A 26,754-nucleotide genomic window follows, 5' to 3' on the forward strand; every position below is an offset into this window, starting at 1 on the left:
AGGGTGGCAGCAGCTTGGGAAGCCCTCCAGACTTGGCAGAGAGGATGGAATGAAGGCCAGAATGAGGGACTGAAGAGTTTTCAGCCTAGGGCTACACGAAAGGTAGAAAATAAGAGCTATGACTCCAGTCAGAAGAGTCACAAATGACAATATAGAGGAGAGACTAAATGAAGGATTCCAGAGAAAGGCCATTAGAAAAACCTGGGGCCCAGCAGAATGTCAGAGAGGGAGGGCTTAGAGCCTGAAGATTAAATTTAAGGACCCTGTGTACAATCTTGAAAAATGACCCCTGGGACAGTTAGGTGGTGCAGTGAGTAGAGCCCTGAAAGCAGGAGGACCTGAGTTCAAAACTGTCCTCAGACACTGACTAGCTGTGTGACCCTGGGAAAGTCACTTAACCCCAATAACTGAAAGGAAGGAAGGAATAGAGAAAGGAAGGAAGGAAAGAAAGAAAGGAAGGAAGAAAGGAAGAGAAAAATGGCCTCCTTCCAATATGGGACTTTATTGTTTGGCTTAAACTTATTTGTTATAAGAGTTTTGTTTTTTCTTTTTTTAAGGGGGGGGCAGTAGAAGGAAATAAAAGTAAATCCTTGTTAATTGGAAAAAAATAATTTAAAAAAAAGAGAAAAGTGGTTTCCTTGAGAGGCAATATAACAAAATGAAAAGAGTACTGGGCTCTGGTCAGGAAACCTGGGCTCTGATCCTATCTTTGCTACAAACTAGCCGTGAGCCCTTGGGAAAATCACTTCACTTTTGGGGCTTCTGTTTCTTCACTTGTAAAATGACCTAGCTGGCCTAGCTGAACTCTAACGTGCCTTCCAAATCTAAAATTCTATACCTTGAATCCACTGATTCTCAGAAATGCCTTTTGCTATAAACCCAGGGGATCCCTTTCCGGGCCTACAGAATTCCAGGGATTACTTGGGTAGTGGAGAGAGTTAGGGAGATATTAGAGGTGGTGGGATTTTCCAATTTTTCCAGAAAAAATAGGGGCTGTACGAGGGGCAGTCAGGACAGGGAGTCAGCTAGGGTAGAATACACACAAGGGGGTATAAGGGACACTTTTTAGTATGACTTCGTATAAATGTATATACTTTAATGCCAGAAAATTCTTCTTTCAGGGCATAAGAATGTTAATAATTTTGTGAATAATCAAGCCACCCTCAATTCCTCATGAAGACTTAAAGCCCCCCAAAGATAGGGCTCAATTTTCAAACTTTACCTGGGGACTGTGAAGGCTTCGTCTGTACTGACTTCAAATCCTGGGAGACAAGGAAGTGACTGGGGTAAGGCAATGCAGGTCACCGTGGTCCCCCTTGGGCCTCAGGGCAAGATGTCTCCTGGCCATGGGGTACCCACACAAACCCTCTCTCCTTGGTGCAATTTGCCAATTTGCCAGCCAACATTCTGTTGAGCCTGGGCGTGGACAGGAAAGAGCTAGGGAAGGGGAAGCCAGGAGCCCAGAGAAGGCTGCTCTGGAGGGGGCCCCCAACCCCTGGCCTCCTCAGTGTCTGGAAATACCCATGGTGTGGCTTCCAGGGAGGCTGCTACTGCTTGGCACCAGCTAATTGTGCTGGGGCAGCTGCCAGGGTCACAGTAGAGGTCTCTACCCAAGTTCGGAGCCTTCAACTCTCAACCCCTCTCCTCCTCCTCGATCTTAACACCATGCTTTCTTTTCCCTTTGCAAATTCTCTTTTCTCCTCTTCCTGATCAGCATTGTCCCTGAAGGAGAAGTCCTGGGAGGGTGGAGGTCTCTATCCAAATGCCCCAAGTGTGCCCATTGAGGGCTTTTCCTTGGATATATCCAGGACACCCCCACACTGCTCCTCTCAAAGGAGTATTGGAAGGGCAGAGTCTCCTAATGCAGGCCCACCTCTTTTCCAGCTGGACTTTGATATCAGATAGCCCCCATGCAATATAAGCTCTTCAAAGACAGGGACTAATTTATTTTTGTCTTTGTATTCTCAGTATCTTGCGCATAGTTAGCATTTTGTAAATGTCTGCTGAATTGTTAAATCCCCATGGGTTAGCCTGGATAAGGTACTGAGCTGTAGCAAGGATTTGTTTATAATCTTGGGCAAAAAAAAGCTGGAGATGGGGAGGAGCAATCATTGGGTGGGTGTGGGGGAGGACACAGTCCTGCTATAAGCACAGTAGAGGTTAGTAGAAGGGGTGTCCCCAGAGAGCTGATAGCGGACGATGGAGAGGCAAGGATGGTGGTCACATGAAGAAGGAACATGTTGATGCCCTGGCCCGAAAACTTGTTTGCCCCAATACTCATTCTGATCAGGAGGTAGTCTATATGGCTAGCTGTTCCCTGCCCATTCCATTTACCAAGACTACTCCTAGAAAAGGGCTGCAGGGATAGTTGGTTAACTAGCCTCTATGAAGCACCTATTATGGATCAGTCACTGTGCTAAGTTCTGAACAGGTCCACAACTCAGGAAGCTAGGAAAGAAATGAGGTGGATAGGTTGGGGTGGTCAGAGAGGCCTGCAAGGAGCCAGGGCTGGGAGCTTTGACTTTTGTGTACACACACAGACACATGCACAGACACACACACACACGCATGCACACACACCATGCTCCCTCTCATTCTGGCTTCCTCTCTGGTCAGAGCAATTTGACACTTGCAACCAAGGGTCACATGTAACTATGTTCTATGCCTGTCTGAGGAAAGAATAGGCCACATCTAATGATAAAAATAACAACATATTTGTGAAACACATACATATCACATATATAGGTGAGGAATGTATATATGTATAAAACCCCAGGCACCCTCACCTCTCCCCCACCCCAGCTTTCCATGACCAGAACACTTCAGAATAAACCTTGTTTTCTTTCCTGCTTCTACATTCAACTAGCTGCCCAGTGCACATCAAAGGATCATAGAACGAGAAATAGTCACAAAAGTAGCACTCTGAACAGAACCACACTGTCTCCCAATGACAAGTCATTTGGGTGCTAGACTTGGCCATGGTTGGATGGGTTTACCCAGAAGCCCTGCTACAAAAGATGGTTCTTCCAAATGCTTCAAAAAAACCTTCTGCTTTCTGACTTCTAAAAAATATTCCAAGAGGAAATTCTCTCCCTCTCTTCCATTCCTCCTTCTACTTCCTTCTCCATTGTTTCATCTTGTCCCTTAACCTATTTCAGTCTGCTTCTTCAGGGATAGTAATACTTACCTGGAAGAGATACTGTGAATGTGAGCTATTAAGGTTATTCATAGGACTGAAGGAAGGAAATGGTCGATTCCCGGAGTTATTAATCTCTTTTTGTGTCATGGATCCCTTTGGGAGTATCCATTTGAAGAATTTTTCATTTTAAATCATAACTGAAGGAAACACAAAATTTCAATTAGAGGTTATTGAAAATAAAAACGTGATTTTATTTCTCTCATCTAGGTCCACCGACTCCTGAAATCTATCTAAGGACACCATGGAGGTCAGTGGACCCCCCAGTTAAGAATCCCTGACCAACCCTATCATTTTACAAATGAGGTGAAACCAGGCCCAGAGAGCAGGAGACTTGCTTGAAGTCACAGAATTAGTAAGTGGTATAACCAGGAATTGGACCCAGGTTTCCACTTTACCCACTGCCTACCTAATTAGCCTTCTCACTAGTCTCCAAGGAGGACCTTCTGCTTCCCAGGCTAAAAGCCTTTTCCCATCAATAGCTTATTCGTCATGCATGGGATGTCACAGGACTCTTCTCAGCATCCAAGCACAGTTGGGGCAGTCCCTCAAAAACCCCTCACTTCCTCTTGCCTTCAACATTCTGGTCAATTTTTCTTCTTCCTACCCCAATATTTGGAGTGCACAAGCACCTAATGCTGTCCAGTTTGGTTTTAATGACACAAATTCTAGTGGGCCACTCATCGCTTTTCCCTAGGTAGATCCAAAAGCTTCTCCTCCATCTTACTTGGCCTTCCTCACCTGCCTCTTTCCACTTTTCTAACTGTCTCCACCATCTTGGTAGTTTTTGACCATACTGCTTTAGCCTTTTCTCATTTCATTCACTCCTGTCCTCATCTGTGGATATCCCCAGGGATTTCAGCTCTCTGTCAACTCCTTCAGGAGATATTTATTGGCTTTTATGAGTCTCTCACAGCAGAATATAAGTTTTATTTCCAGTAGGGATGGTTTCATTAGCTGTACTTGTCCACAGAACCTGGTATAAGGTAGGCTCTTAATGAACACTTGTTGATTAACCGAGGAGTCCAGCTCCCCTATCCTTCCTGTCCTAACCTCCCTCCCCCCACCCCAGGATCTATGCCCTTTACATCTTCAGCTCAACATGGGGAGAAGTTCATGTCTCCCCTGTCTTTCGTCTTCGATGTTCACGCAGCCAGATGTTCCCCCAAATCTCACAGCATCATCTTATTCTCCTTTTCACATCACATAACCTAATCCATCGCTCAGGCCCTTGGAAACTCCAAACTGCTTCTTTTTGGCTTCCAGATGAACACACCTTAGGCCCGAACCCTCGTTAGCAGTCTTAGGGCCTTCTTTCGAGAGTTCCAGTCTCCCCACTCTGAAAGGCCCCAAGCAGGTGGATCAGAAACTAGAGGTGGCCCTGAGGGCAGCTGCAGGAACGCGGGAACATGGGAGCAAAGACGCCCTCTTCTCTTCATCGAATCACCCTCCCAGAAAGAGGTGAACTAGACCGAGCTGGAGGAGACTGGGAGTCGACCGAGGAGTCCCAAGTCCGAGGTGGAGGAAGCCCCCTGGGGTGGAGGAGGGGGCAGAGGTAGCGCTGCAGCGGCATCTGTCCCGGGCGGGAAGCTGCTGCATTAAATTGTAAAATCGATTTATTGACCGGCAGGTGCGCGCAGCGGCAGATGGGGAGCAGCGCGGCCGGGGCACATCTGCGGGGAGCGGCTGCATCGATCCGGGAGCGGGGAGCAAGGAGCCGCTGGGGGGAGGGGGCGCGGCCCCAGCCACAGCCCTCCGGGTCCCGGGCTTCGCCTCTTTTCGCCCAATCGCAGGGCCAAGGATCGAGTAACTTCAGGGGACATCTCGACCGCACTCCAGCTCCCGCTCCCCCCCGCCCCGAGCCTCTGGCACGCTGGGGCTGCGCCCCCACTTAGTTGGCAGCCCTCGGCGGCCCCGCTGCCCCAGTTGGCACACGGCGTGCCGGGCTGGCGCGTGGCAGCGCCCTGCGGCAGATGAGGCACGCGCCGGCCTCATTACAATGTGAATGGGCAGAAGGGAGCAGCCATGTGGCAGCAACAGTTTGCAAATCTCCCCGCCTTCTGTGCAGCTCGCTGGCCGCCTCCCGCGCACTCCCCCCGCCCCCTCCGCCGCGACCGCAGCAGCGCCCCTCCAGGCTTAAGGGTGGCGGCCCCAACTCCATCTCCCGCCCCACCCACCGTTCCGCTGCCTCCTGCCCCTTCCCCAGCCCAGCAGGCTTACAGGCGCCCAAGGCCCCGGCCGCACTTCTGCCAGGCTGCCTGCTTATCCCCAAGGACCCTGCCACCCAAACAGAGAATCCACTAAGAGCCCTACCCCTTGGGGTGCAAAAAGGCGAGGAAGTTTTTCGCCATAAGCTCTGTTGCTCTGTTCTGCACCCAATCTCCCTATATGGATGTGGGAAGGAAGAGGGCATTGGGTGGGGAAAAAGTTACCTCCGAGGGTTCTACGAATTTAGGCGAGTCTGGAGCTGGGCAGTCCAAGTTTGCAATGTAAGGCCCATTTAACGTTTTGTGCTCCCCCAGTCTGTGATTAGATACTCTCCGTCATTAAAACTTGGAGGCTAGCTTGGAAAGCTACTTATTGTTGGATCCCTGAACTCAACGCATGGAGCTGGCCCCGGCCTCTAACCCCATTTACAGGAAGGAGCCCGGCACCAGGGCCTAATATCTAAAAACTGGTCCTTGGCCGTGCAGCACTCACGTCCTGGTCCAGCCAAGTCCTTCCATGGATTCGGACGGACAACTGTGCGGCTAAAACATCTTCCCATCCCGTCCCGGCGAGGGGGCGGCATAGGATGAGAGGGGAGGGGATAGAAGTTCTGCCCCTTGGCCTTCTGCAGGAGTCTAGCGGAGGAGGAAAGCTTCAGAACCAGCCCACCCCGGTCAGGATTGCAATTGGACTCGAACCCCGCAGGGTCTCCGAGCTCCCTAGTCACGTGTTTGACTTTCCAGTCCAGAAACCCTGAGTGGGGGTGATGGGAAAAGAACAGAAACACTGTGCGAGTGGGAATCCTGACTTCAAAGTCGTTAGATTTTTCTTTGGGCCTTCAGTCCATCACCCTGTTCCCACTCTCCACTCCCCCCTCCAATAGAGGCTTTCGCCTACCCAAGGGGCAAAGAAAGCATTGGAGCAGAGGGAGTTCGAGAGGGGACCCGGAACGCGATAATGAGCTCCTATTATAGCGCCATGTGCAGAGACTCCTCCTAAATGCTTTTTGATGATGAGCATTTATTTAACCTTTTCCTCTCCACAAACAGGGCCTGTCTCCTCTGAGACCTCTTGGATTTCCCCTCGCCCTGGGACGAAGATCTTGGGCTATTTCTGGATAGCAGCCTGGAGGAGCAGACAGAGGAACGTTTTGGGGAAGGACGACGGCAGCTAGAAGACATATGTTTGGAGAGGAGCCCAAACCTTGAGAGAGACCAGGGCCCATATCCAGTTGAGGATGGACGAGATTGGTGTGAGAGCTGGATTCTTGAGTCCTATTCCCAACCCTGCAGCATTCTCCTGAGTTAAGGAGGTTGTCAGTGGTTCCATTTCTGCGTTGGATATGACCCAAATGTTCATCTTATAGTCTGGGAACCTGAGAAAAAAGGATGGGAAAAGAATGAAAAAGGTTTCGGGAGAAAATGCTGAAAAGGCCAGTACTTTGGGCTAGAGCTTTGAGGACCAGAACATTTCTCCTTCCAAAGTGGGGATGGGGAAGTCAGGTCACCCTAGTGAAGGATAAAGGGGCAGCCCTTGGCATTCTCGGTTGGTTTTTTAAAAACTGTGGGATGAGAACAGGGATTTAGGAACCCCTTTGCCTAGAAAGCCGGGAGGCAAGCCTGGGGCTCACTCTTCCCTCGGGCCTGGGTTCTCTGCCTGCATGTAACCTACATTAGCTAGAGAGAGCAGCCTGGGCCCATCTGCCGGCCCCCGCCCCACTCCAGCCCGGCTCCCCCACGCCAACCCGCTCGTGCCAGATGGTAGTGGGGGCTGGGAGGGGTGGCCGTGCGTGGGGAACCCCCCCCCCAGGTCCCTCTCATCACCTCCCCCCTCCCCCAACACACAGTCCAATCTCCCTGGATTTCTTTACCTCTCACCACCTCCCTCTTTCCGCACCGCCCCCCGCCCGTGAGTCAAAAATCAGACCACGCTCACCGCGCAAGCAGCTGTTCAGCCCCGCGCGCCGCTTCCCCCCCCTTCCCCTCCTCCCCCGGGTCCCCGCACCGCGTCCCCGCTCCCCCCGTGCCGATCTTATCGCCCAGCCAAAGCTATCACCACGCGGGGAGAGCTGACAGCTGAAGCCACCCGGCCTTCTGCAGCTCTGGGCATAGCCGAGAGCACCCTGGCACTCCGGAGATCAAGGAACAACAGTCCTACAACCTCCCCAAGCTGCGCAGGATTCCGTGAAAGCAGTTGAGTAGGAGAGATTCAGAAGAGTGAGGATGAGCGGCCTACGGGAGCTGGGTGCGTCTAGGGTGCAGGGCGTGGGAAGGTCTGTGCTCCCCTGAGCCTCAGATCAGGCCTCGGGCCAGGCCTCAGTTTCCCACCTTTGACCCGAGGGAAAGGAGAGTCGGGTCCGTCCCTCTTTGCCCATCACCCTTCTCATAGCTAGAATGGTTTGTGACCACCTTGTCTCTCCCGCTGAGCGCCCCAGGGATCCAGACCACAGGACTGGGTCTTCGCGTCTCCCTTGGAGCCCACAGGCTGGAGCTGGGCCCAGGTGAGAGCGGCTGGGGGCAGGGGCAGGACCGACCTCTCATTAACATACAGCTGAGGACGCGCCCCCTTTCCTCCCTCTCTCACCCCATAGCCCCTCCCCCACCTTGGGGACCACGCGCCCCAGAGGCTGGCACGCGTCCGCCGAGGGCAGGCAGGGGGTAGGGGGCACTCACAGAACATCCCCCCTCCCCCACCTAGTCTGGATTAGTAATCAAAAGGTTAACTCGCCTGAGGTCCATGTCACATATGGAGATGGGGGAAGCTGGAAGCCTCTTCCTCTCCCACTCCAGTTTCTAAGGTTCCACTCCAAACCTCTGGAAAGGAGGTGGGGGTGGGGGTCTGACCTCAGCTAAGTCACTGGTTTCGCTTTCCCTAAGTTTGCACTTCCTACCTGTGAAAGGGGTGCAGGTGACCCAGGGCTGGGCTGGGACGCGCCGCCCACGGGGACTCCCCAGTCTCCCGGCCCCGTGGTCATCCGGGAACTCCCCTTCCCTCCCCTCTCTCCCTCTTCATCCTTACCCCTCCCCAACCTATTTTATTTCTCTCTCCTCTTCCCCAGCAAAAGATAAAATTGGAAGCCTCCAGCCCCCAGCCCCCAGCCCCACCGATCCCTGACTGCCAGGGCACCTGGGCTCGGGGTGGGGGCACAGGAGGGCGGGGGCTACGGCGGCAGTGGCGGCAGGGGCGGGGGCTCGCTCCCGGAGGCGCTGGGCTCGGCTGAGAAGAGAGGCCGAGAGGGGAGGGGAGAGTGACCAACTGAGTCTGAGTGACAGGCCAGCGAGGATAAGCGCCAAGTATATATAAGGAGGGCTCTGGGGCGCGCAGGTTCCAGTCCCAGCGCTGCGCACAGACTAGGGAGCAGCTGGAGTAGGCGCTGCCTGTCCTCCTCCGACAGACTCCGAGGAGTTAATACGGGGCGCCCGCCCTCGCCAGGATTACACCCCCGCAAGGAGAACGCTTTCCTGTCCGCCCGCACCTGGATTACCTGACCCTCCTCTACCCCCGCCATCGCTGCGGTTTAGGTTGTAAACCTAGAAGAACCAGCAAGGGCGCACCCCTGGGCAGTCGAGTGTCGCCAGATAGCAGATCACCGGTTGCCCGAAGGCAAGGAGGCAGGCAGGAGAGCGGAGCCCCGCGGGATGGCGGCCGCCTCCGGGAAGCTCTCCCACTGGGCGTTGCTGCTGCTGGCGGCTTTGTGGCAGCAGGTAAAGTCCCCAACCGGCCGGCCCCTCTCCGCCCGTCCTGGCCCCTGAGCTCAAGGACTCGTCGTTGACTGACCGTGCCTCTCTTTTCTTCTCCTCCTCTCCTCTCCTCTCCTCCTCTCTTCTTTTTCCTCTCCTCTCCTCTCCCCTTCTCTCTCCTCTCTCCTCCTCTCCTCTCCTCTCCTCTCCTCTCCTCTCCTCTCCTCTCCTCTCCTCTGCTCTCCCTTCCCTCCCTTCCCTTCTCTTCCCGTCCCGTCCCTCTGTAGCAGCGGGCAGCCGGTTCGGGTGTCTTCCAGCTTCAGCTTCGTGAATTTGCCAACGAGAAAGGAGTGCTGGCCAGCGGCCGGCCCTGCGAGCCCCACTGCCGGACCTTCTTCCGCATCTGCCTCAAGCACTTCCAGGCAGTTCTGTCGCCTGGGCCCTGCACCTTTGGCAGCGTCTCCACGCCGGTGCTGGGCACCAACTCCTTCGCCGTCGGAGAGGAGAGCCGCGGAGGCGGCCGAAACCCCCTCCAGCTGCCGTTTAACTTTACCTGGCCGGTGAGCGCTCGCCCCCGGAGGCGCCTTTGAGAGCCTTGGGGGAGGCGTACCCTCTTTCTATTCCGAGATGTTTCAATCCCCGACCTCTCGGAGGGAGCGGGGAGGAGGAAAGAAATGCGTTAGCGCGTGAAGCTTGGAGAAGAGGCCGCCTCTCTCCGCCCGCTCGCGTACTCGAGCAAACCCGTTATGTTGACCTGGGGCACTGTAATTGTATCCCGCAATTAAGTTAATTAAACCGGCTGCCGCGCGGCGGCCTCCCCCTCCTACCCTCCTTCTTTGCCTCTGTCTCCTCGTCCCCCCTCCCCTCTCTCGTAGGCAGCCCCGCTCCTCCCCTTCTCCAGGGCTCACTCATAGCTCTCTCTCTCATTTCCCCACCTTCTCCCCAGGGCACCTTCTCGCTCATCATTGAGGCCTGGCACGCGCCGGGGGACAACCTGCCACCAGGTGAGAAGCAGGTTTCGAGGCCACTGGGGGGCGATATCGCGCAGCACACAGCCAGGACCTGCAGGGTTAACCTGGGGATGAGGGGGAAACAAGTGGGATTTTTTTTCAGTTGGGGAGTGGGGGCATCGACGAGAGAAGGTCGTGGGTGGTGTGATCTATGCCTGGGCTGCTTCCATTGGGCTCAGAAGCTGCGCCCCTCTCTGGCCGCCCTGATTCCGCCAGCTCCCTAATCTCTAGCACAATTGAGTTTCCTGCGGGTTATTTTTGGCGTGGGAACGTGGGGAGCATGGCGGTGAGAAAGGCCAGCGGTTGCCAGAGGCACTGACGGGCCCCTTCCTGTATTTTACACCTTTTGCGAATTCCGCTCTTTTGGAAAGGGAATAATGGTTTTGGGATGTTGTTCTGACACAGAGGAAAAGGATATTTCAGCAGCACAACAATTCTCACTTTGAAAAGGGGATTAAAAAAAAAAAACCAACACCCAACTTTCTCCCCGCCTCTCCTATACAGAGCCAAGAGATAGGGCACCCATGGGAGCTTGCTGTGCCCTACCCAGGAAGTGTGGAAAACGATTTGCTTCTTTGATTTTAGCGGGTCTTCGCCCTGTTATGCCATCCTTCCCACTTTGGTCCCCATGAAGACAGCCTCGTTTAATTTTTACTGGTCTTATTGGGGATCTCTGGTGGTAGTAGCCTTGTGCATCTGCTGGAATAAGTAATGATCTATACTCTTCAGTTCCTATGGCTTCTCATTCTTAGCCTTACCTTGACCTTCCTACAGGAGGACTATTTTCTACCAGCCTAGTCAGGGGCAAATAAGGGAAAGGGGCTCTCTGGGCCCATGAGTACAATGGAAATCTAGAATGCTCCAGTCTTACAGATCACTCTTCTTTTGCCTTTCAGAGCCCCTTCCTACAGATACACTTATCAGCAAGATGGCTATCCAAAGACCACTAGCAGTGGGTGAGAACTGGTCGTTGGATGAGCAGAGTGGGCCCCTTACAAGACTCCGATACTCCTACCGAGTCATCTGCAGCGACAACTACTATGGAGATAGCTGCTCTCGGCTCTGCAGAAGCAGAGATGACCACTTTGGACACTATGTGTGCCAGGCTGATGGCAGCCTCTCCTGTCTGCCAGGATGGACTGGAGAATATTGTGGCCAGCGTAAGTATGGAGGTCCCCTTCCTATTATAGATCTCAGTGTCTTGTTGGGGACAAAAGAGATGTTATGGGCTCTGGCTCCTGATTTTCCTTTATAGGCCTCTTAGGAAAGCCCCTTGGGCCTGGCCCTGTAGCCTACAGTAAATATAACACAATTTATCTTCATCTCATATGCCTTTGGGTTGACTCTAGGTTTGACATTCCTTAGGACTCCTAGAAAAGTTTAGGACTCCTAGCTTAAGTAACAGTATTCTGCCATCCCCTACCCAGTCTTGTTTCTCTGAGCCTCAGTTTACTTTCCTGACCCTTTGTGATACTTGTCTTTTGAGGATCTTCTTGTATTAGCTGCTGGGGTCCTCAAGGTCAGGCTTGGATTTTGATGCCTACTTGTTGCCAAGACACATATTCACATAGCCCTATCTTCTTTCTTCAGCCATCTGTCTGTCAGGCTGCACTGAGCAGAATGGTTATTGCAACAAACCCGGGGAATGCCTGTAAGTAATTTCAAAAGAAGTTGTTGGGGGGCGGTGGGTGGAATCCATGGTTACTGTTCCACCATAGTTTCAATGTGCCTCACGAGTCTCATTCCCATTCCACAGTTGCCGACCAGGCTGGCAGGGTCGCCTATGTGATAAGTGTATCCCCCATAATGGATGTCGACATGGTACCTGTAGCATCCCTTGGCAGTGTACCTGTGATGAAGGCTGGGGTGGCCTCTTCTGTGATCAAGGTGGGTTCAAGAGAAGAGAAGAGGGTCTCTTAGGAGGAAGGAGTGGCAAGTTGGACACAGGGAAGAGAAGCATGTGGCAAGGGCATTTGCCCTGCCTTGTTCCCATTCTGTGTGGTGTCCAGACAGGCAAACCTATTTGGCTACCTTGGTTCCCTCAAGTCTCTCCAGCATAGTGGAAGATGCCTGAGTTTTCACCATTGTAGGGAATATATGTAGTGGACCTATGTGCTTGCAGTTGGATGTATAAGACTTCTCTTTAAGTTCTTCATGGGTCTTGGTGGCTAGAGAAGGTGTGAAGCCAAGTGATTGTTGCTTTTGGGAGAGATAGGGCTTGTAAATACCAAGGCAAGGCTGAGTAGGGAAGGGAATGGGGGATCACGGGCCTTTTTTTCACCTGGGGTAGTTATCTATTAACCCCCTAGGGTGTTTGTTCACCTTGCCTCTGCTGTTCCTGTAATTCTCCCCTTAACAGCTGTCTAGTAGGTGTGCTCCCAAGACCCAGAAGCTGACTAGCTGTAGGTGCCTCTTGGACTGAGCCGTGTACAAACATATTCTCCTCACGAAAATATACAATCTTCTGTCCTCAGTTTCTGTTCTCATTACATACTGAACTTTATTTTTCCCTGAACCTCTGTCTTTAATAGTCATTCAGGAGACCAATAAAGGAGATCTCTTCACTCTTTCAGACCCTTAAGGGACTTTAGTACACAAGATGCCTACATTTATAGACGATGAGTGTGTGTTCACAGCAGGGAGAGGAAGTTCCCTTTCCTCAGTCCAATTTATTTCCTCCTTAGTCAACCAGCCCTTAGGTGAGTGTCTTCATAAATTTAGGCAACCTAAGAATTGCCATGTAGTGTTAATAATGACACCTAAAATGAAAGCTGAAGGGCTTAGCCCAAAGCATGTCTGCCAAAAAAGGAACTTTGTGTTTTGATGATGGGACAATAACAGCCAGCATTTATACAGTACTTGATGGTTTGCAAAATACTTTGCATATATTATCTCATTTAATGAATATATAGGAGTATCTCCCTTCTGCCTTCATTCTCTGTCCTTGCTTGGCTGGCTCTGTTAATCTTCCTGTCCCTCTCACACACAAAAATGGAAATCCAACACAACCTGAAAGTCGGTAGGCATTGAAACATGAGACATCTCCATCTTTTAAAAAAAAGATAGGGTTCAAGAAATCTTTATAAGCTATGGAGACATTACATTTGTGGAGTTGAAGCCAAATTCAGAGTCCTTCTTTGCGTTGAAAAACCTCTTTTATGTTTGTTTCCCATTTCTTCCTTCCTAATCCATTCAACCAACCCAATCTATTGCTTCTGCAGACCTGAACTACTGTACTCACCATGCCCCATGCCAGAATGGGGGCACATGTTCCAATAGTGGTCAGCGTGGTTATACGTGCACCTGCCGGCCAGGCTTCACAGGTGTAGACTGTGAAGATGAGATCAGTGAGTGCGACAGCAACCCTTGTCGCAATGGAGGAAGCTGCAAGGTGAGTATCCCTCTTTGCTTCCCGGTTCTTACCCTGAGAGCCCAATATGACCCTATGGGCCCAGGGAGGGAAGAGAAGAGAGAGTAGAAAAGCTATTTTGTAGAATAGTATCTACCCAGGAGGCCACCTGCTTCCATACTGGGATTGAAAGTAAAAGCAAGCTAAGAAAACTTGCTTCTTAGGGTCTAGTCTGGCCCTTCCTGGATCCCCTCCCCCTCCTGCTCCTCCAAGGCTAGTGTCTGACTCTGGCCACCGGGGCCTCCTCTTCCCCAGGATCAGGAAGATGGCTATCACTGCCTGTGCCCACCTAGCTACTACGGCCCTCATTGTGAGCACAGCATCCTGAGCTGCGCCGACTCACCCTGCTTCAATGGGGGCTCCTGTCGGGAGCAAGAGCATGGGGCCAGCTATGCCTGCGAGTGTCCCCCCAGCTTCACCGGTTCCAACTGCGAGAAGAAGGTGGACAGGTGCACCAGCAACCCTTGTGCCAACGGTGTGTCCCGTTTTCTCCCTTCCTGCCCACCTTGGGCCCTTCTGAGTTGCCCACCTTCTGAGGCCACCTTCTGTTGCTTGTCCAGGCCTGAGGCAGCATTTGGGTGGGAAAGCAATGATCAATGGAAGACTTTCTTCATCACCATGTGACAGAATGGGGTGGAAGTAGCGAAGGAGTATGGGCTCGGGGTGCTGAGCTCAGCCCATGAAGGGGTGTCTTGGTGAAGGTGATGGGTTCCATCTACTCCAGTAGTCAGTACCTGATCAAGATGGTGGTGGGGGAAAGGGAGTTGGGTTGGACACTGTGAACAACTCTGGTTTAGAGAGGAAAGAACCTGAACTAAATTCAGGCCAATATGATACTTGTTGAATTAATCAAAATGACAGAGTAAGAGATTGTGAAGGCTAGCCCTTAGGAATTCCCTTCTACTATAGGGACAGACCCTCTGACTCCACCCCTGGGGAGAAGGGTTCTTCCTGCTTTCAAATCTCAGGCAGGGGCTGACCCAAGTCTCCCTTTCATTTCCCTCCAGGGGCGCAGTGTCTAGAATGGGGTCCTACCCGTGCCTGTCGTTGCCGCCCAGGATTCACCGGCCCCCACTGTGAGATCAACATCAATGATTGTGCACGAAATCCCTGTGCCCACGGTGGCACCTGTCATGACTTGGTGAATGCCTATGTCTGCGCCTGTCCCCCTGGCTTCTCGGGCCGGAACTGTGAGCTTCGGACAGTGGGCAATGCCTGTGTCTCTGGACCATGCTTGAATGGAGGCACCTGCTACACTGGCCTCTCCTCAGACAGTTTTGTCTGCAATTGCCCCTATGACTTCATGGGCAGTCGCTGCGAGTACCTGTTCCCTACAGCGCCAGTGATGAAGCCAACTTCAGGTTTCCCCTGGGTGGCTGTCTCACTGGGTGTGGGACTGGCAGCCATCCTGGTACTCCTGGGAATGGTGGCAGTAGCCGTGAGGCAGCTTCGGCTTCGGAGGCCAGAGGCTGGTGGCAGGGAGGCCATGAACAACTTGTCAGACTTTCAGAAAGACAACCTTATTCCTGCCACCCAACTAAAGAACACCAACCAGAAGAAGGAGCTAGAAGTGGACTGTGATGTGGACAAATCCAACTGCAGCAAGCAGCAGAAACACACAGACTACAATTTGGCCCCAGGACCTCTGGGGCGGGGGGTCACACTGGGGAAGTATTCACCTAATGACAAGAGCTTAGGGGAGAAGGCACCACTACGATTACATAGGTGAGAGTTTGGACTGGTCACGGGTGGGGATCTAATATGGGCTTTAGCTTCTCATGTGGGACTGTCACCCATCCCAGTGCCTCTTGTCCCAGTTTTTGCTTCTGCTGGGGAATGCTTCTATGTCAGCTTAGGGTGACCTCCAAGGTACCACTGGATCCTTCAGGAATAGGGTTCCTGAGAGGAAAAGGGTTGTCAAGAATCTGATTCCTCCTCTTTTTACCTCTACTGAGTAGTAGCATGTAGTGAAGACAGAGAGCAGGTATCAAAGTTGGGAAGACTTTGGGTAGTCACATCGTAGCCTCATACTAGCTGTGTGACCTTGGGGCAAACCATTTAACCTCAGTGTTCTAGGTAACTCTTTAGGACTATAGATTGCCTTTGTAGAGGGAATTCCCTTACCCAGAAGTCCCCTAGAACAGTGAAACCACAGATCCAGCCCCTATCTCTTTCCCCTTCTTGAGCTCATCTTTGCCACTCATACTTCTGGTGAGAATTTTAGCCTTTTCAAAGGCCCAGGGGGATCCTTCAGTCATGTTGAGAGAGACAGTGAATTCAAGTACCTGGGGGTGGTCTTCAAATTCTTCCTGAATTTTTCTTTTGGCCACACAGGAATTTCTTTGATCTTCAACAGAGATACTAAATAGGTTGTAGACAATGGTCAGTTCTCTTCTTGTGCTGTGTTGACTCTTACTTCTCCTGCCTTGTGAGTCAGTACCCCTGTTTTTCCCCCGTCTTCCCCATTTCAGTTTTTCACACTGCCTCTTGTTCCCTGCAGTGAAAAGCCAGAGTGTCGGATATCAGCAATATGCTCCCCTCGAGATTCCATGTACCAGTCAGTGTGTTTGATATCAGAGGAGAGAAATGAGTGTGTCATTGCCACAGAGGTGAGCTGGGGGTTTGGAATGTCATGTGTGTGTGTGTATGTGTGTCTGTGTCTGTGTGTGTGTTTGTGTATGTGTATCCCTTTGCACTCCAAAGAAAACCCAGTTTACCCTATCCTGATGGCTGTGGTTAGCCACCATTTGCCTCTGGCCTCCTGAATGGGAGTAAATGTCAGGACCTAGCCTGAACAGGTAGCCTTCAGCCAGTGGTTGTTCAGTCTCTGCTGGCCCCATCCCTAGTTGGGGTATGAAACAAGAGCTCTGTTGAGGCAGGGATGGGCCCCTTCCTCCTATATGAGTGCTGGGTTGGGCCAGCTGTGGCATTAGGCCAACTCCCAGGCTCTGCTTCCCAGCTGCTAGTGGGTGAGGGAGACTCCCCTTCTCTTTCCATTCCTGCTTCCCCACCCCCACCCCTTCTCCCCATCACCATATTACACTGCTTTATGGCCCTGGCCCAGCTTCCTGAATAGGGGACTGTTCAAAAGTATGCTATGCATAGCATTTTACAAGCTGTGGTATGTGGTAGAGGCAGAGAGGTCCAGAGAAGGATGGTGGATTTCCCTTTCTTTCTCCATTCAGTATAATAACTGACCTTAGTTCCTTACGTGCCACTAATCTGCCATTCAGGGAGAAGGTGTGAGTGGTGTAGTGAGTAGTGTACTGGAGTTGGTGTGGAGATAAACCTGGGTTCAAATTCTACTTATCTGTGTTACCCCGAGCAAGTGAATGACCCTCTCTAGGACTCAGTTCCCTCATCCATAAAATGAGGGGATTGGACTAGGTGACCTCTTTGGCCCCATCTAGCCCTAAATGGATCATTCTCTGACCCAGACTAACCTTTTCTTTCTTTTCCATCTCCTAATTTATTTCCCCTAGGTATAAGGCAGGAGCCTGGCCAGGATGTCCCGGCTTTGGCCCCAGCAGCTGGACCTCCCTACTGCATTGTTTACAATTGCGACCTGGATGGGGACGTTTTTTATTATGCAACGTGCTGCTCTCAGGAGGAGGAGGGGACTGGGTGAACTGGACAGACTGTGAATTGACCAAGAGATGCAATATCCTTGTCTACCTTCTGGATGCCTTTATTTGGAGTCCTTTGAGGGGGGCTACCACAGGCTGAAAGGGAGATGGAGAGGAGAGCAGAAGAGACCTCAATCACCTCTGCCTGCTCAGCTAATAATCGCCTTTGTTAGGAGCTTGGGCCAGAACTCGACCTTTCCTTGGTGGTGACCTTGGGTGCTCCATGTTACAGGGGGCCGAAGTCTGAGCATCTCTGGCTCCCAACCAGCATCATGGGTGTTTTTCCTGAAGTGCCTCCAGCACAGGACCTGAAGACTCTGGCAACAGCTGGACATAATTTCAAGGGGAGAGAGGGAAAGAGAAGGGGCAGATTTTCTGGGGGTGATGATAGAACCTCAATAGTGGAGGAGTGATGGGGTGCCCATTCGAGCTGGGGTATAGGCCTGAAGGGAGAGGAGAGCTCTCTGCCCTGGCCTCCAAACTACTGCATGTAGGCCTTGTCATTGCATTTTGTCGTTTTTTTTTCCCTTTAGTACCCCTCCATCCCAACCTCTTGCCTCAGTTTATTGAGGCTTTAGTTCCTGTCTCCCCTTGCCCATTATGGGATCACTAGTGGCTAGGGGTGAAGAGAAAGAAGATGGCATACTTTCCACCTCCCCTTCCCATGCGTCAGTCAATCAGTTTCCAGCTTGCCTCATTGGTCCACATGGCCATGGCACCAAGACCCCAGCCTAAACAGATGAGATGAAGGGGCAGGGCTAGGCTGCTGGGAAAACAAGCTCTCAGTACCCTTGCCTACATGGGTTGACAGTGGCTACAGACCCTTTTATCGGCTGAGCGGTGTGCATTTGGCCAAGTTCATTTACCCAGAATTGAGGTAGTCCACGGTGGTGGACCTAAGTGGGGGTGGAGGGAGGGAGTTTTGGCCAATAATATTTCAAAACCTGAGGAAGTTGGGGACAGTGATGTTGCCTGAATCCTCTTCCTTCCCTCTCCCTTATTTCTGCTCTCCCCCCGAAAAAAAAATCAACCCACAACCATCAACACTGACAGGGGCCTCATACTGCTCTCACTGTTCACTACTGCCCCTTGGACCACTTTTGAAACTGACTTTCAAAAATCAATAATATGGGGTTGTTTTGTTTTTCGTAGTTTTTATTTTTGGTTCTAGTATTTCAATAATTTAAGAATCAGAAGCACTGACCTTTCTACATTTTATAACATTATTTTGTATATAATGTGTATTTATAATCCTGAACAGAAATGTACAGAGGTTTATTACTTCTCGAGTCCTATCTTTGTGATGAGTTGAAATGTTTCCCAACCTCTACCACCCTTTTTACCCTTTAAACAATGCCAAGCCCTGTCTGCCAAATGGTTGTTGTCTAGCTATGGTTTCTGTCTTCTGAAGTTGACGAGGCTATGGAGGGGTACACTGTGTGTGGATGTGTGTTCTAAGCCAGGCCTTGGCAGACACCAGCTCAGTCTAAATGTGTCCTTTCTATACTCTGATGCTGGCTCTAGGTGGGCCTCTTCCCTCTACTGTTCCCACAGGAAAATTCCTCCTGGTCCTCTCTTTCTGTGTCTGAAAGAGAAGCAAGCTGTAGGCAGGCAATTCACAACTACTTCAAGGAGCACAAGATGGCAGTTTCTTCTCCTCCTTTCCTTCAACTTAGATTTGTGAGTCCAGGACTCCAACCCTGGTAGACAGCTGGGTGGTACAGTGCATGGAGCATTGCACTTGGAGTCAGGAAGACCTATGGTGGAATCCTGCTTCTGACACTAGCTCTGTGACCCTGGGTGAACCACTTAACCTCCCTGTGCCTCAGTTTCTTCATCTGTCAAAATGAGGATAATAATAGCGTTTACCTCTTAGGGTTGTTGCAAGGATCAAATGAATTAACATTCATAAAATTCTTAAATTTTAAAATTAATTTTAAAATTCTTAAAAAATCTTAAAGCTCTGCATAAATGCTAGCTATCATTGCTATGATGGGAGCTGGGGAGTTTGGGGTGATACCCTTAGGGTGCTGCTATCTGGTAAATTGGAGGAAAGCTCTGCAGATTGTACTCTTTATGGAGGTATCACTAGCCTCACTCCTATAAACATTAGCATGTAGCAATTAGCATGAGGTACGGTATTTGAGGTGGGGGAGGATATGTAGAAAGAGCCAATTCTACCGATATGCATGTTTCTTCAGCTGAAGAAATGGAGAGGGAGGGAGTTTCCAATCTCTGCCCAGCTCTATCTTGCCTTTACCCAGGATGGTTTCCCCAGGACTGTACTTCTTACCAGCCATACACAGTCACTGGAGTGAATGATTTTTTTTTTTTAAGGGCCTCAAAAAACCATTGACAAAAAGCTGAGCAGATGCTCTGAGCTCAGAGCCTGTCCCCAGCAAAGCAAAATAAACCCACCAGATGCCTCGCTCCTAATTAAGTACCAGGATCAAACACAGGACCTGCTCACGCTCCACATGACACTTAGCATGCACACACTGACCTAGGTACTGATTGTGTAAAATATATGCACAGGTTAATACTAATGTATGCACACACAAACATGCACACACCCACTAGAAGATACAGTCAGAGATATACACCCTCTGTCCTGCTGTACACACAGGGTATCAAACAGGAAAGCAGTCAAAGTGCTGTTCCCACAGCCTGTGCCGGCAGGGATGGGAAGGACAACACGACCTCACTCTTCCTGCCCAAAATGAAACAGGAAAGCAGCTCCCGGGCCATGGGGGTGGGGGAAGCTGTAGCCAGGACATGGGGGAGAGATGACGAGGCTCCCATGTGGGGGGAGGACAGGTAGGATACCCGCAACCCTGCACGTCCACATAATAAAAACTGAAAGGCTGCATTGAGACAGGCCACCTAAATTAGAGACCAGTAGGGTTGCCTACATCTGGGATATTGTTCCCAGAAGACATGAATCCAACCCCACATGTAGTCCAAAGGAGACTCCCAAAGCTTTGTCTGGCTGTACAGATTTAGATTGTGTGTGTGTGTGTGTGTTTCTGTCTGTATTTCTGTTAGTGTTTGCTCAGAACTTGGATAATGCCTCCTTTCTCATCAAAGGGAGAGAAATTGTCACATTCCTCCTTGGGAGCTTTAAAGCCACGGTTTATAAAGTCTGCTTTTTCACACGGCTGACAGTTAGTTGTGTCCAAGGGCAGGGGAATTGTCTTCCTATAACCTCTACCAGATTTGAATTTCCTCCTACTAATATGGACTGGCTCCTGTAGAAGAACTCCAGGTAGAATTCCTTATGGGTCCAAGTCTTTCCCCTCATTCTTAAGGACATCCAAACTTGTGCTAAGTGAAAAGGTAACCTAAGAAATGTCCAAGGTTTAAAAGAGTCAAGGCCAGGTTTGAGTTGTAAACAAACTGTGAATTGCTTTTAAGAATCCCTTGGGAATCATTTTATCAAACCTAAACTGGTATTTCCCAGAATAACTGTGCGCTTTGGAATTTCTTAAAACTTGGAGCCCATAACCTTTTTTCATGAAACTGGCAGGAGATATCCAACCTTGCCTTTCAGTAGGGAATCTTCAAGAACCTGCAAGGGCTAGAATTCTCTAGAGTCCCTCCTGCTGGAACCATCACAGCGCGACTCGGCCTGAGGGCCTGGAAGGTTAACCTTGCACACTTGATCAGCTTCTCCCCACCCCAGCCCCTAATCCCCGCCTCGTCACTGGAGGCCATGGGAGCTATTGACAACTGAAAAACTGTGCCCACTTGCTCCCTACCCTCTCCTTCCTTCTACCTGTGTCCTGAAATCGAGGTTTCGCTTTACAAAAATTGCTTGGACCTGTGATTCCATGGGTATGGAATACTCCAGGATAAGGAAACTCTCTCCCAAGGTGGATTGCCTAGAGCACTAACAGGGTTAGAGAGTTTACGTTGGATCACAGACACTATAGGTCAGAGGGAGATTTGAATACAGGTAGCTCGCTGTCTCCCAAACCACTGCAATCTAACCGTCAAACCTGCTTTGCAAGGATGGGATTTGTGGTAGACCACACCCCGCTCACTCCCTGACCCCCTCTTTGTGACCCTGCAATCTCCTCCGCAGGGAAACCTGGCTCTGGGGTTTCCTCCGAGCGGCTGATCCCTAGGGAACGCTTCCCCACACCTTCCCTCCCCCCACGTGGCCTCACGCGTTCAGTGGTGGGAATGGAAGTGATTCACTCAGCGAACTATGACTATATTCCTATCCTGGGGATGGGTTTGTGCCTGGGAGGGCCCGGAACTGCTTTCCCGGGGCGGTCTCCTCCTTCTCCCCGCCTCCACACTACCCCTACACCCCCGCCCCGAGAAGACTGAGCCCCAGCGTGGTGAGGCTTGAAAGAGCCTGGTCTGCGCGTCCCGACCGTGGCCCGAGACTGAAGGGTCGGAAGGGCCCGGGAGCGCCCCGCAGAGCCCGGGGTCAGCGCTACACCTGCCAGGGCAGCTGCCGCGCTCAGGCCCCAGCAAAGACCAGCCCCTGGAGGTGCGGGGAGAGTGGATGCTCTGTGCCTCCAAGTGCCCAGGGCGGGCATCGGCCCTGGCACCGGGGAGTCGGGCCCGGGGGGGGGGGCTCCTGGCCCACCCCTCCTCCTACCAGCCCTTACCCCATCCATCCTTTCTTCCTCCCTCCCCCCACCTCGCCCCCACCCGTGTTCATTGTTACAGTCCAGTTTCCTGTTTGCTGCCTCTCGACCCCGGCTCATTTCCCGGGGCGGGAAGCGGTCGAAGGACGCGAGTTTCTCTGGAACCTGAATCGCCGGCTTCTCACCCGCCTCCCGGAGCCTGTCTGGGGGAGGGAGACTGGCCCAAGCCACGTCCCGCCTTACACCCGCCTCCCACCTCCGACTCCACCCTCCATCCCCCACCCCCAACTCCTGGCCAGAGCTCTGAGGGACTCCGTTATGGGGCTGAGAAGCGGGATGAAAGAAGCGCAGCCTTTCTCTCCAGAGGGAGACCCGGACTAGGGGTGCGATTGGGATTGGGGTGGGGATGGACGGGACGGACTCTACTGAGTCTGGCGCCAGAGGGCGCTGCTGCCTGCACTGGACTCTAAGTCTGGTGCCAGCGTACCTATGGCCCGGGGTGGACTGAGTGCTGTCCCAGGTCCCTGCGTTCTCAATTTCCTCCAATCTGTTCCTGCGGCATCACTGGATACGGAGTCCCAGGGCACAGGGTGTAGGTAAAAAGTTCCCCTGGGCTTCGCCGCTCGGGGAGCAACTTCTATCCAGTCTCGAAGAGGGGGATTAGATGTGTCCGACAAAGAGCAAACATCACTGCCTCTTGCGGCTTGGGAGCTCGGACACCTGGGTTTGGTTTTCCAATTTGCGTCACCAGTGCTGTATAGGAGATCTCGGAACATTCTCGGAGCTTCAGGGCTCTATGGAAGAGAAACATTGAGAAGGCAGTGGCCTTGGTGTCCACGGATATAGTCCAGTTCCATTTTTCTGACCCACGGTGAGCCTCTGCCCACCTAGGTTGTGACAGTGACAAGCAAACTCAGCCCAACATGGAGAGATACAAGCAATGAGAAGGGTGCAACTGGGATATGATGGACTGTTTACATCCTCCCACTTAGGGGCACAGGGTCCTTGGGAAACGAGAGGGGTGAAAACCCTGTTTGTTCTTTTAGCGGCTCCTGGCCTTATGCCTCAGTCAGTTGTACCCAGTGCCTTTAGGCAGGCTGTAATTCAGGCCTGGAATCTATACACCTTGAAATCTTTCTATACCCAGGTCTGCAGCCACCTCCTTCATGAAGGCTTCTTTGATACTCCTAGCTAAAAGTGATCACTTCCTCATTCTTTTATAGCATTTTGTCTCTCTACCCCTCCTTCTGGAGTAGCTCATTTTACCTTATATTATGTGGGTACATCATAAGCTCCTGGAGGATAGGGATCTATCTTTTATTCATCTCTCCCTAGAGCCAAGATCAGTACCTTGCACACGGTAGGTATTTAAATGTTGGCATGTTATCAAATTGATGAATAGACCAGCCAACTGGGAAACAGACCAGGAGCAGAGCTGGATGAGGAAAGTCTGTCCTGGACAGTTGCCCCTCTCCATGGGTTCCTTTGCTGCTGCTACTGGCTCCCAGGAATCTTGATCTGTACTTCGACTCTGTCTTTCTCTGCTCCAAGGCTCACCAACCACAGAATGCCAAGGACCAGAAAGCCTGGGTTCTCCCTTTCCCAGGTGAAGTGGCAATATTGTCAGTGTATTCTGCCAACACAGCTACCTGCAGTAATTGACCCTAAGAAACTTTTGTTGATATTGAGTCATGTCTAACTCTTTTCTGCCTGTAAGGAGTTTTCTTGGTAAAGTGCTTTGACATTCTCTTTATAGTGGATTAAGGCAAATAGAGGTTTAAGTGACTTGCCTTAGGTCACACAGCCAATGAATGTATGAATCCTGATTTGAACTCAGGTCTTCCTGATTCCAGGTCCTGAGCCACCTAGATGCTTTTGAAAATTGCCTAAGAGCCTGCCAAATAAAGGAGGAAAAGTTCACTCTCCTCCCCCTCCTGTTTCCCATCCCTATACAATGGTTTCTGAAAGACCAGATATACTGTATATGGGACCTGAGATCCAAGTCTTGATCTTTCATGTACAAGAAAAAAAGTGGTAACTGGCTCTCTCCTTTGCCCCATCACTCCTTGTTTTATAATATTTCTGTGTGCAATCTATGTTTCCCCTCCCCCAAAACAGAATCAATCATAGGAACATAGCTCTAGAGCCAGAAGGAAGCTCAAAGATCACCTAGTTCAGTCCCCTTATTTTACAGATGGGGAATCTAAGGCCCACAGGTAAAGTATGTATAAAGTCACAAATTGTAAGGCAAAATTTTAACGTAGGTCCTACAATGCCAAATCCGATGTTCAGTTATAGCTGCCTTATTTGTTTACCACCTAAAAGCAAGAGTGCTATTTGTTATCCACAGTGCCTTGCACACAGCAGACAAATAATAAGTGTTGAATTTCTTCCCAACCAGAGAATCAATAGATATCTTCTCCATCTTCACCACCTCATCCTCACATCCTCTACACCACCAGGTGTGGTGGATAAGAGCACTTAGGTCAGAGTCCCATTGGATCGTACAAGAACTGGAAAGACAACTGGAGGCTTCCAAACTTTCTTTTGATGGCCCTGGCCTTATGCATATCATCTCTTCTACCATATACATCTGTGTAGATCAGTAATAGTCAATTCAATTACCTCTAAGAGGTTTATCCCATTGTAGCTCATCTCTGCAGATCTTGATATCAGTCCTCTTGGATATCATTCCTCTCTCTGATTAAGTAACTCTTCTGGTGAAAACTCCATTTTGCCAATATCTCCTCTGTGGCTTTAAGTAATTTTCTTGATAACTTTTTTGAGACAACATCACCTCCTTGACTTAAGGAACTCCTTTGTTGACGACTTCTTTGAAAATTATTTAAATAACACATTAGTAACAACTCTGTTTACAAAGATCAGCATGAAATTTTACTCTGAAGCCCATCAGGGGTGAGGATATGAGAATAACTGGGATTTCCTCCTTTTAAACCAAAACATTTACATTAATTGTTTCTTGCCAGATGAGGAAGGTATGAGGCAGACAGCAAGCAAACTTAGGTCAATCTTGATTTAGTGTGAGGACATTCTTATCTTCTGGATAGAACAGAAGCATGGACAGGAGTGGAACAGGGGACAGACTGGGAAAATGGAAAAGTTGCCAGCTTCTCATAGGTCAGCAGCTTTATAGAATGACTGCCTTATTTACTTGAACTCTTGTGAATTCCTAGGACATCAAACACTACCCGTTTTCAAAGTCCAAAAAGCAGCACAAAATGCCAGAGAAAAGATTTCTTAATTCTCCATCATTTTCCATTATCTACACAATTGTTTCTCTTCCAAGTGGAAAGACTTCTGGACTTCAAGACAGGAGGGAACTGGGTTTGAACCCCATATCTGACAGTTACCAGTTGGATGACCCTTAAACTCTCTAAATCTATTTCTTCATCTGTAAAATGGGTTAATGCATCTACCTCATGAAAGACAATGTGCTGTAGTTGCAAGAACCGGGACTCCAAACCCAAAAGACTTGGTTTCAAGTCTCACCTCTGATACCAACTTGTTGTGTGATCCTGGGCAAGTCATATAACTTCTCAGGGCTTTAGGTAAATCTCTAAAACTAAATTTCAGAGAAGATTTAGACTTTCATTTGAAGTGGGAGAGTTCCTCATAGGATGTTCCCTATATTAATAAAATCAAAAGTCCATTTCTTAGCCCTGTCTAACCAAGTTTATTTATATGTGTATACATGTGTATATATATATATACACACACATATTATATATTATATATACACACATATTATACATATATACATACATATACTTGCATACATATATATGTATATATTTGTAAATCTTACAGCATTGTTTGAGAGGCAAGGTGGTATGATGGATAGATATTCCTGAGAATCAAGAAGGTCCAGGTTCAAGTTTTGTCTGACTTTATGACCCTGCACCAAATTATATACTGCTCTAAAGCAAAGTTCTGCTAATTCTACCTTTGCAACATATCTCACAAATGCCCACTTTTCTCCTCTCACACTGCTACCACTCTGGAATGGGCTCTCATCACCTTATGCCATCTGTTGCAATAGCCTCCTGGATGGTCTGTGCCAACAAATCTCTCCCTGCTCCAGTCTGTAGTTCACTTAGTGGTCAAATTGATCTTCCTAAGTAACAGATCTAACCTCTCCCCTCCATTCAATCAACTCCAGTGGCTCCCTCTAATGATGAGATCAAATATGAAATCCTGTTTGTCATTTAAAACCCATTGTAACTTGGCCCTTTCCCACTTTTCTAGTCTTATTCACCCGGACTCATTCTGAGATCTAGTGACACTGGCCACCTTGCTCTTCCTTGACCATCTTCTCATTTCTCTACATTTTTCTCTGGCTGCTACCATGTCTGGAACTCTCTCTCTCTCTCTCTTCATATTTACTTTCTGGCTTCTCTGACTTTCTATAGGTCTCATCTAAAGTCCTGCCTTCTTTAAAAAGACTTTTCCAACCTCCTTTAACGTTAGTGCCTTCCCTTTGTTGATGATCTCAAATTCATTCTTTTTGTACATTGTTGTTTGAACGTTGTCTTCCCCATTAGACTGTGAGATTCTTTTTGTTTTCAGTCAAAGTAAAACAAAGTTTATTAAAGATCCACCATATTGGGTAAACCCTTAAGGAATCTGGGCATTTGGATCACTCATGCCAGTGAACCAGAATGAATCTGAGCCGACTGTAAGATTTTTGAGAGGTCTTTCTTTGTATACTTAGCACTTAGCACAGTGCCTGGCACATAGCTGTCTTTTTAAAATAAATGCTTATTGTCTCACTGACTTTTTCACTCAGCTGAGGCTATCCCAGACTTTTGTATATTTACAACCATAAAGGTGATTGTATGATGGGATGATAAATAAGGAAGAACAGAGAATTCAGGGAAAATTGATGGGAAATGGATGTGTAGACAAGCCAATAATCCACAAATCATACCAAACTGCACTGGATGGATATGGGGCTTGGGCACATCTAACGTAAGTACCTATGCCCTCAGTGTGGGCTGTTCTGG

General features: G+C 50.0%; 1 protein-coding gene and 1 long non-coding RNA gene across 3 annotated transcripts; one reads left to right on the forward strand and one right to left on the reverse strand.

The window, feature by feature from the left end:
* Positions 1 to 6,404: 6,404 nt before the first annotated feature.
* LOC140514332 (uncharacterized) lies at positions 6,405 to 8,318 on the reverse strand. Its single transcript, XR_011970549.1, has 2 exons — positions 8,132 to 8,318; positions 6,405 to 6,779 (listed from the first exon to the last, which is right to left on the reverse strand). It is a non-coding gene; the product is annotated as an uncharacterized lncRNA (long non-coding RNA).
* A 415-nt stretch (positions 8,319 to 8,733) lies between these two features.
* On the forward strand, positions 8,734 to 18,504 carry DLL4 (delta like canonical Notch ligand 4). Of its 2 annotated transcripts, none has more exons than XM_072624535.1 (11): positions 8,734 to 9,108; positions 9,372 to 9,644; positions 10,031 to 10,088; positions 10,991 to 11,254; positions 11,685 to 11,745; positions 11,851 to 11,981; positions 13,316 to 13,485; positions 13,759 to 13,978; positions 14,511 to 15,228; positions 16,004 to 16,112; positions 16,986 to 18,504. In XM_072624535.1, exons 1-11 carry the CDS (start codon positions 9,043 to 9,045, stop codon positions 16,989 to 16,991), a joined length of 2,076 nt encoding a protein of 691 aa, XP_072480636.1. In that variant the 5' UTR covers positions 8,734 to 9,042; the 3' UTR covers positions 16,992 to 18,504. The 2 variants fall into 2 exon arrangements, with proteins under 2 accessions (XP_072480636.1, XP_072480637.1); XM_072624536.1 differs by having other exon boundaries at positions 8,898 to 9,108; positions 9,375 to 9,644.
* The last annotated feature ends 8,250 nt before the right edge of the window (positions 18,505 to 26,754 follow it).

Source organism: Notamacropus eugenii, chromosome 7 (genome assembly GCF_028372415.1).
Source record: "Notamacropus eugenii isolate mMacEug1 chromosome 7, mMacEug1.pri_v2, whole genome shotgun sequence".
Lineage (NCBI taxonomy): Eukaryota > Metazoa > Chordata > Mammalia > Diprotodontia > Macropodidae > Notamacropus > Notamacropus eugenii.